Source organism: Salmo salar, chromosome ssa14 (assembly GCF_905237065.1).
Source record: "Salmo salar chromosome ssa14, Ssal_v3.1, whole genome shotgun sequence".
NCBI classification, from domain to species: Eukaryota; Metazoa; Chordata; class Actinopteri; order Salmoniformes; family Salmonidae; genus Salmo; species Salmo salar.
In genome coordinates, this window is record NC_059455.1 from 78934798 (window position 1) to 78945838 (window position 11041).

An 11041-nucleotide genomic window follows, 5' to 3' on the forward strand; every position below is an offset into this window, starting at 1 on the left:
CCTTCCTCTGACACCGCTTGGTATAGAGGTCCTGGATGGCAGGGAGCTTGGCCCCAGTGATGTATTGCGCCGTTCGCACTACCCTCTGTAGTGCCATGCGGTCGGAGGCCAAGCAGTTGTCATACCAGGCAGTGATGCAACCAGTCAGGATGCTCTCGATGGTGCAGCTGTAGAACCTTTTGAGGATCTGAGGACCCATGCCAAATCTTTTCAGTCTCCTGAGGGGGAATAGATTTTGTCGTGCCCGCTTCACGACTGTCTTGGGGTGCTTGGACCATGTTAGTTTGTTGGTGATGTGGACACCAAAGAACTTGAAGCTCTCAACCTGCTCCACTGCAGCCCTGTCGATGAGAATGGGGGCGTGCTTGGTCCTTTTTTTCCTGTAGTCCACAATCATCTCCTTTGTCTTGATCACATTGAGGGAGAGGTTATTGTCCTGGAACCACATGGCCAGGTCTCTGACCTCCTCCCTATAGGCTGTCTCGTCGTTGTCAGTGATCAGGCCTATCACTGTTGTGTCATCAGCAAACTTAATGATGGTGTTGGAGTTGTGCCTGGCCATGCAGTCATGAGTGAACAGGGAGTACAGGAGGGGACTGAGCACGCACCTCTGAGGGGCCCCCGTGTTGAGGATCAGCGTGATGGATGTGTTGTTACCTACCCTTACCACCTGGGTGTGGCCCGTCAGGAAGTCCCGGATCCAGTTGCAGAGGGAGGTGTTTAGTCCCAGGGTCCTTAGCTTATTTTGAGGGCACTATGGTGTTGAACGCTGAGCTGTAGTCAATGAATAACATTCTCACATAGGTGTTCCTTTTGTCCAGGTGGAAAAGGGCAGTGTGGAGTGCAATAGATTGCATCATCCGTGGATCTGTTGGGGCAGTTTGCAAATTGGAGTGGGTTTAGGGTTTCTGGGATAATGGTGTTGATGTGAGCCATGACCAGCCTTTCAAAGCCCTTCATGGCTACAGACGTGAGTGCTACGGGTCAGTAGTCATTTAGGCAGGTTACCTTAGTGTTCTTGGTCATAGGCACTATGGTGGTCTGCTTAAAACATGTTGGTATTACAGACTCGGACAGGGAGAGGTTGAAAATGTCAATGAAGACATTTTCATGGTCGCAGTACACGTCCTGGTAATCCGTCTGGCCCTATAGCCTTGTGAATGTTGACCTGTTTAAAGGTCTTACATCGGCTGCGGTGAGCGTGATCACACAATCTTCCTGAACAGCTGGTGCTCTCATGCATGTTTTAGTGCCATTTGCCTCGAAGCGAGCATAGAAGTAGTTTAGCTCGTCTGGTAGACTCGTGTCACTGGGCAGCTCCCAGCTGTGATTCCATTTGTAATCTCTCATGGACAGACTACCAATCTGACTAAATTCTAGATTTTAGTTCTGGGTTAATTGGGATTACACAGTCACAACACATGGCTTGATAGACTTTAAATACAGCTACATCTGAAATGTAAGTTGGCTGGTTTTAAACTCTTCAAATACTCCCTTTGACTACAGTTTGGAAAACAGTTATTTACTCCATCACTGTTTCATGTTGGGCAACACTGCCCCCTGTTGTTCAGTCACTGTATACAGATATGACAGAGTAAGTGTGGAGGGTCAAAGAAATGATAACTTTCACGTCTGGCTACACATGTGCAAGACAAAATAATACACTCAAAGCTGTACAAGCCTTAAAATGTGTCTGTGTTGTGACATCAAATTGAACATACAGTTAAACAAATATGCTTACAACCCCCCCCCCACGTCAATTCTATATTCTTGAATAGCCAGTTTCAGCTTTGAAACAATGCAATTCAAAGAAATGTATTTCTTTACAGAGTTAAGAAATATATTTATTCTGAATGTAAATTACAGCAATAGCCCAAAACAAACTTGAAATGTGGACAATCACACGTTAAACCATTACATTGAGAATTAACTTGTTTTACAATGTCAGGCGGCTATAGGCTTATAGCTGGATCAGAGATAATGTAATGAACTACAGGGAAGGATGCCATATTTATGACTACGGAAGCTAGTGACGACCCTGTAACATGGGGTGTAGTCATTAGGGCACACCATAGCGAAATACTTTACAACGGAAAACAAAGGATTATTTTTGGACAAGTTTAGGTTCTCCCCGTTTCTGCATTTCGCTTCCATTTGGTTCCTATTGAATACACCCCAGTTATCACCTCTGGGATGCTAGCTAGCCAGAGCAATAGCCTATTTATTTATTTGTTGCCTTAATAGGGAGTTCTGGGGCAGTATGTATCAAGCATATCAGAGTAGGATTGCTGACTTTGGGTCAGTTTAGCCTTTTAGATCACAATGAATAAGATTATTTGGACAGGGCGGAGCCTGATCATAGATCACCACTCCTACTCTGAGATGCTTGATGCAGTTGAAGTCAGAAATTTACATACACTTAGGTTGGAGTCATTAAAACTCATTTTTCAACCCCTCCACAAAATTCTTGTTAACAAACAAGGTTTGGCAAATCTACTTTGTGAATGACAAGTAATTTTTCCAACAATTGTTTCATATTATTTCACTGTATCACAATTCCAGTGGGTCAGATTACATACACTAAATTGACTGTGCCTTTAAACAATTCCAGAAAATGTCATGGCGTTAGAAGCTTCTGATAGGCTAATTGACATCATTTGAGTCAATTGGAGGTGTACCTGTGGATGTATTTCAAGGCCTACCTTCAAACTCGGCGCCTTCTTCGCTTGACATCATGGGAAAATTAAAAGATATCAGCCAAGACCTCAGAAAAAAATCTGGTTCATCCTTGAGAGCAATTTCCAAACGCCTGAAGGTACCACGTTCATCTGCACAAACAATAGTACGCAAGTATAAACACCATGCAGCCGTCATACCGCTCAGGAAGGAGACGCGTTCTGTCTCCTAGAGATGAACGTACTCTGGTGCGAAAAGTGCAAATCAATCCCAGAACAACTGCAAAGGACCTTGTGAAGATGCTGGAGGAAACAGGTACAAAAGTATCTATTTCCACAGTAAAACGAGTCCTATATCGACATAACCTGAAAAGCCGCTCAGCAAGGAAGAAGCCACTGCTCCAAAACCGCCATAAAAAAGCCAGACTACAGTTTGCAACTCCACATGGGGACAAAGATTGTACCTTTTTGTGAAATGTCCCCTGGTCTGATGAAACAAAAATAGAACTGTTTGGCCATAATGACCATTGTTATGTTTGGAGGAAAAAGGGGGAAGCTTGCAAGCCGAAGAACACCATTCCGACCGTGAAGCACGGGGGTGGCAGCATCATGTTGTGGGGGTGCTTTGCTGCAGGAGGGACTGGTGCACTTCACAAAATATATGGCATCATGAGGTAGGAAAATTATGTGGAGATATTGAAACAACATCTCAAGACATCAGTCATGATGTTAAAGCTTGGTCGCAAATGGGTGTCCCAAATGGACAATGACCCCAAGCATACTTCCAAAGTTATGGCAAAATGGCTTAAGGACAACAAAGTCAAGGTATTGGAGTGATCATCACAAAGCCCTGACCTCAATCCTATAACACATTTGTGGGAATAACTGAAAAAGCGTGCGCGAGCAAGGAGGCCTACAAACTGACTCAGTTACACCAGCTCTGTCAGGAGGAATGGGCCAAAATTCACCCAACTTATTGTGGGAAGCTTGTGGAAGGCTACCCGAAACGTTTCACCCAAGTTAAACAATTTAAAGGCAATGCTACCAAATACTAACTGAGTGTATGTAAGCTTCTGACCCACTGGGAATGTGATGAAAGAAATAAAAGCTGAAATAAATCAATCACTCTCTCTACTATTATTCTGACATTTCACATTCTTAAAATAAAGTGGTGACCGGGACTTTTTACTAGGATTAAATGTCAGGAATTGTGAAAAACTGAGTTTAAATGTATTTGGTTAAGGTGTATGGAAACTTCCGACTTCAACTGTACATACGGAGCCTGGATATCATCTTTGTTGTGTTATTGTAACCCCACCATTCCATAACAACCGTTATACAGTGCATTCGGAAAGTACTCAGACCACTTGACTTAATATTTTGTTACAGCCTTATTCTAAAATGGATTAAATACATTTTTCTCTCATCACTCTACACACAATACCCCATAATGACAAAGAAAAACTGTTTTTTAGACATTTTTGCAGATTGATGAAATAGAAAAAACAGAAGTACCTTATTTACATAAGTATTCAGACCCTTCACTATGAGACTCGAAATTGAGCTCAGGTGCATCCTGTTTCCATTGATTATCCTTGAGATGTTTCTACAACTTGGGAGTCCACCTGTGGAAAATTCAATTGATTGGACATGATTCGGAAAGGCACACACCTGTCTATATAAGGCCCCACAGTTGACAGTGCATGTCTGAGCAAAAACTAAGCCATGAGGTCAAAGGAATCTTCCGTAGAGCTCCGTGACAGGATTGTATCGAGGCACAGATCTGGAGATCTGTGTTTCCCCTTGATGAGGGTAAAAAAAAAAATGTATAGCAATTTTAGAATAAGGCTGTAACGTAACAAAATGTGGAAAAAGTCAAGGGGTTTGAATACTTTCTGAATGCACTGTATATGTATTAATTTCTGACCAACAATAAAATAACCACAAAAATAAACATTCCTTTCATTGCACTTTGGTTACAAATAAAGTGAAATGAACACGACGAGGAACTTTGTCAGTTATACAAATTGTTTCATTCCGTTTTTTTTCTTCTAGCAGTTGTTTGCTTCTGAAAGCAAATGCTAACAAATGAGCCTGTTTTATACAACAGTTTGTCTAGATTTGTCAGTATATAGGCTTTGCTACAAAAACATGTATGTTCAAATAAACAAACTCTCAAAATGCACACATACACAGTCATGACAGAGAATTCACTTGTGTGATCATGGAGAAACAGATTCCCTGTGCAGGTGTTAGCAGCGATTCCCTGTGCAGGTGTTAGCAGCATGACAGCCAGTGGGAGCTGACCATATTGCAGTGTCAGCCAGTCAGAGCTGACCATGTTGCAGTGTCAGTTAAGGCCAGGTGAAGAGACTGGACGTGCTGCTCAGTACATATACTGTGAACAGCTAAAATACATATTTGAAATGTGAAAAAGTTGTACACAGAACGTCCCATGATTTGATGGCTTGTGCCTTTATAACATCAGCAGCTATGCGTAGTCTAGTAAGAGTGTCCAGGAGAGAAAAGTAGAGTATCAAGTGTCTACGACGAGGACGTCGTAAGGTAGTGGAAAGGGGAGTAGTATGCATGGACATTGGAATAGTATGACATTCGACATCATGCCATTTAGTAAGGGGTTTCATTTTGTCCACCACGGTTTCCTAGAGGGACGAGGGTTGGTGAATAGGGGGACAGGGTGAGACTGATAGCGGATGGGTGTGGTCATCTATGTAGTGCTTTCAGGAGGAATGACCCTCTGACGCCTCTGGCGTTGGGTTGGAGGAGAGGTACGCTTGCTCTTTGATTCGGACGGCTGGGTCTCTGTCTGTGGAGATCCGGTGTCGCCCAACATCTCACGCAGGAACTTGAACTTGGACAGGAAGAGCTGCCAGACAACATACCAACCTGAGGTGCCAAAAAGAACAAAAGTCCTCAATAGAAAGTGAACAGTGACCGTATATGAATCAAACAATTCATTTGTTGTAATTTATTTTTATATACACACTGAACAACAATAAACACAACATGTAAAAAAAGTGTTGGTCCCATGTTTCATGAGCCGAAATAGATAATCCCACAAATGATCCATATGCACAAAAAGCTTCTCAAATTGTGTGCACTAATTTGTTTACGGCACTGTTAGTGAGCATTTCTCCTATGCCAAGATAATCCATCCACCTGACAGGTGTGGCATATCAAGAAGCTGATTAAACAGCAGGATCATTACACAGGTGCACCTTGTGCTGGGGACAATAAAACACCACTAAAATGTTTAGTCCTGTCACACACCACAATGCCACAGATGTCTCAAGTTGATGGAGCGTGCAATTGGCTTGCTGTCTGCAGGAATGTCCACCAGTGCTGTTGCCAGATAATTTAATTTCTCTACCATAAGCCGCCTCCAACATCATTTGAGAGTTTGACAGTACGTCCAACCGGCCTCACAACCGCAGACCACGTGTTACCACACCAGCCCAGAACCTCCACATCCGGCTTCTTCACCTGCAGGATCGTCTTAGACCAGCGACCCGGACATATGATGAAACTGTGGGTTGGCACAACCGAAGGAGATGTGTCCCGCTGCATGAAGTAAATGGTGGTCACACCAGATACTGACTATTTTTCTTTCTTTTTTTAAAGGTATTTGTGACCAACAGATGCATATCTGTATTCCCAGGCATGTGAAATCTATAGATTATGGCATAATTCATGTATTTCATTAACTGGATTTCTTTATATGAACTGTAATTCAGTAAAATCTTAAATTGTTGCATGTTGCATTTATATTTTTGTTCAGTGTAAAAACACAAGATAAAGTCCAAAACTTAACATCAAGTAAGTCATTGTTTTCCACACACAGGTATGTATAAATTAATGTAATTGGGCCTCAACAATTGATCATCACACTTTGGGATTATTATAGACAGATAGGGTTATTATTATAGGTCAAATTAGTGCCATTGCCATGCTACGCTCCTTCAGTCTCCTCCCCTTTATAGAGGGGACTGCCTGACTGGATGATGTTGCAAGACAATCCTGCTGAACACTGGTCAAGCACAAAAAAGAGACTCAACTGATATGTATCAATTATTTAAACTGATCCAATGAATAATAGCTATGGGGGACAAACTTCTAACATGATGTATTGAGGGCTTGAGAGATTATTCTTTGTATAGACAACTTTGATCTACCTACTCAACATTTTGAGAAGGAAAAAGGTCAAGACTGCTCACTAAAGAAAGATGGATGGCATGTAGCTGGATATGCAACACCATGGCAAGCACTAAGTATAATCATGGCTGAATGCTAGCTAGCTTACTGTACCTAACCGCTAATACGTTTCACAGCTGTGTCCGAGTAGTCATATTTCACATTACATTCAAGAAAACGGAAAATTTAAGGCAAAATATTATGTTACTTACCAAACACCATGAAGAGCAACGCGCACACAAGGGTGGCCACAATAACCAGCACAGTTAGACCAACGCTTTGCCACATGTTTGTCTTCTTGTCAGGGCTAACTAGCCAGCTAGCTTCTAGTTAGCTAACGCGTTACAAAGTCAAAGTTGTTGACAGCTACGTTAACTCCCCAATTCGCTTTACCGTTCAGTCCATTAACTCATTCACCAGACTGACAGTTTACAACTGTTGTTTGCCACAGAAATAACGTTACAACATAATTCCTTGCTTCAACATGGGTGGAGGATACCTAACTAGCTAGTGCGGCGAAGGAAAAGAAACCCTTCGTTGCTGAGTGATGCGGTCTCGCCGCCTGCAAAAATGTCAACGTCGGTTTACAGTGCCAAAATCATGGACGGATAAAGTACCGTTCATATCTAGCTGCATTATTGCAACCTGAACGATTACATTTGGGGAAGAAAAGCAGATATTACAAAATCGGTGTGAGCATGCGCAGTAGGCTCAAGATACGCGTTGCATTTTGGGTACTGTATTCAATAGAGTTCGCTAGCTTTCAGTTCTAAAACCCGGAAATGATTTACCTCTGGTTCGTTCAGCCGTTCCTATGTGAAAATTAATGGGGAAAGAATAGGGTTTTGGGATAAACGCCGAAAATAAGGTCTGAGGTTAACACAGGCTTAGGAGATCTTATACGATTTGTTCTATGAGATAATATCAAGCATGACATTTATAAATGATAAATGTTATTTAACTAGGCAAGTCAGTTAAGAACAGATTCTTATTTACAATGACAGCCTAGGAACAGTGGGTTAACTACCTTGTTCAGGGGGAAAACAACAGATTTTTACCTTGTCAGCTCGGGGATTCGATCTAGCAACCTTTCGGTTACTGACCCAACGCTAGGCTACCTGCCGACCCTACATAAATGCATCAGAATTTACTAAAAGGGACGTTAGCTGATGAAGATGATCTCATAGGACAAAACGTATACGATCTCCTAAACCTGTGTGTACCACAGACTTTATTTTTGGCCATTATACAAAAACACCATTAATCTCCACAGGCTTTGTCTAGCAAACCATGGCTACTAAAGTACATTTTCTTGTAGCATAGTATGTATATATGAATTATGAAAGCATCTTAATAATAGTGTATATGTATGTTAAACTTTTGCATGTGCATCTTTTTATAACCAAGTTGATGGAGCATGCAATTGGCTTGCTGTCTGCAGGAATGTCCACCAGTGCTGTTGCCAGATAATTTAATTTCTCTACCATAAGCCGCCTCCAATGTCATTTGAGAGTTATTTCTTCCAATCTAGTTAGACCTAGATCCCCCAAAACGTGACATATTTAGAGTAATTCACACAACTGGAGTTCAATTTGACAAGTCAGATCCACAACAACAAGTATCTGGATCCATTCTTCTGACATCTTCAACCAAGCTGGTGAAAGCTTTCACTACCATTCTGTGTTCAGGACACGTCTCTTTTCACAGCTACCAGTCAAATTCAAGGGGAAGGTCTTTCATCTTCTCCGTGTAGATCTTGTCAAACATCTCACTCTGGGCCACTGTGAACATAGTCTTCCAGTCCCCCACCTTCCCTGATTAGAGACATAACAGACAGTATGGTATCACTTTATAGGCCTTTTCACACTGCATTGGTCTTAGCCCCAGGCTAGACTGGCCCTGGGCTAGCTTAGCCTGCGTTCGCACAAGCATTTATTAAGCCTGGACTAAGCTTTAGCCCTGGCTAAGGATTTAAGCTTGTATTCCAAAACCCTGAGCTAACGGACAAACAACATGCTACCAACATTCTTTCTCTGACACGTGACCAATGTTATAAGCAATAAGACATTTATTAGCACATTATTTGCTCTTGCTTTTAGCCTAGCATTTAGTTTCCAACAGTGATGGTTTGTTTGTATAAACCTTGCTGTCTGCCTATCTGACCTCGGAAACAATCAATATGTTTCACTTTTGAAATTCGATCTGGCCCGCTATTTTTTCGATCTGGCCCGCTATGCACGTTATTTGGGTTTTTGTCCTCAGGATGAAATAGTACCAATTTCCTTATCAAAATAGCGTGCAGAACACATTACAGGCATCACGAGCATATGTAAATTAAGTAACAGTGCAGATTTTGTAATTGGACAGTGAGCATTCTAGACGTAGAACAATCCAGTTTCACTGGATATTTTGGCACCGTGTTTCTGGGGCTAGCCCCAAAAAGTTGGTATTAGCCCAGGGCTAAGGTTGGTGCTATCCCACTTTAGAATGTGCAACACTTGCTTAGCCCCGGGCTAAAATCTCCCTTAGCCCAGGGCTTAGAGGCTCTTAGCCCTGGGATAAGGTGCAGTGTGAATGCACAGTATTTGGATAGTCCCAAATAGATTATTTGTATGTTCAGTAGTCAACTAACTGTCAACAACATTTCAACTAACTATCGACTAGTATTTTTATATTTTCTTTGGTTAATTTTTTTACCATTAATTGAAATTAACTTAATGATTAACCCAAGCATGAGCATTATTAATATACCATACCTTTTCAAATCAAGGATCCACTTTGTTTAAAAAATGCAGGATGCTGTATATCATTTTTAGCCTGTGGGTTTTCTTTCATGTTACTGAAGGAGGATTTGTCCACTATTGTGTCAATGGTTCAGTCATCCAGGTTTTTACCCAAGAAGTTTGTTATCCTGACAACTGCACCTCGTGTGTCCTGAAAGCAATTGTTGTTGTGTTGTTGTTTGATTAGTCTTGCCAATATGCAATCCACTGTTTTGTGATCTTATCATTATGGAAATTAATTTACCTTGACCATATCCTCATATGTCATTGAAAGGGTATCACATTCATCTTTCTGAGCATACCAATCAGCAACATGGTCAAACCAAGAGCCCCCGAGAACTAAGAAATACATATATTTAGGTTATTTCACAATGACACACTTATCATGTGCATTGAAGAGGCTATAGATGTGTTTGATAAATCAATTAAAACAATTGCATGCATTTCATTAAGCCCAGCAGTAATCACAAAGTGTTTTACAGTTACTTGACTTAGACCCCAAAGAGCAAGCAAAGCAGATGTGAAAGCACAGTGGCCAGGAAAAATTTAGATTTTCATGACTCATTTTGAGGAAACAGTTTCTCTATTAGTGCATTGTCTTATGTCAGATAGCACAACTATTCCTCCTGCACTGATTGAGGGACGAGCATTGCGAAGGAGTGACAACATAAAGTAAGACAATGCACTAATAGAGAAACTGTTTCCTCAAAATGAGTCATGAATTTATTAAACCCCTGCTTCTTTCCACAACAGCAGTTTGGTGAATTTCCTCATTCTCAAAATAACCATTATATTTTCCCATCAGTAATAATAGCAGTGAATAGCACGTATGAACAGCTCACAGCACAGTGAGTCACAAGAGAAGTATTGCAGTAGAAAGACTTACAACTCCCCTAAAGATGAAGGCTTATCAGTACCACTACCAAAACTGTGACAAATGAAATAACTTTCCTACATATTTTCCATTGTCAATTCATGTTTCATCTGTAAAGGTTTGTCTAAAACATTATAAACATTTGGGGAGATAAACTATCACAGACTAATTAATAACATTTCATTCTGATACTCCACATCAGATTCCATCTGTTTAGGCTGTTTTGTTTCTTTCATCACCACTTCATGTCTCGGTGTTGCTACTTCCTGTCTCTGTGTTGCTATTGGGTCACACTCTGCATGATCTAACCCATCTCACGTCTTGATACGAAAACTGCAATTATTAATTGCCTGTATTCACACCACAACTCCATTCACACTGAGGAAAATAAAAAAAAACTCCCTTGGCAGCTAATAAACACACACAGTGCATTCGGAAAGTATTCAGACCCCACATTTTGTTACGTTACAGACTTATTCTAAAATGGATTAAATAGT

The 11041-nt window shown here is 41.2% G+C and overlaps 1 protein-coding gene across 1 annotated transcript; it reads right to left on the minus strand.

The window, feature by feature from the left end:
- Nucleotides 1-4564: 4564 nt before the first annotated feature.
- LOC106570364 (small integral membrane protein 13) lies at nucleotides 4565-7658 on the minus strand. The gene is made up of 2 exons (XM_014142592.2): nucleotides 7100-7658; nucleotides 4565-5582 (listed from the first exon to the last, which is right to left on the minus strand). The coding sequence occupies exons 1-2, from the start codon at nucleotides 7173-7175 to the stop codon at nucleotides 5404-5406; spliced, it is 255 nt and encodes an 84-aa protein (XP_013998067.1). The 5' UTR covers nucleotides 7176-7658; the 3' UTR covers nucleotides 4565-5403.
- Between the last annotated feature and the right edge of the window lie 3383 nt (nucleotides 7659-11041).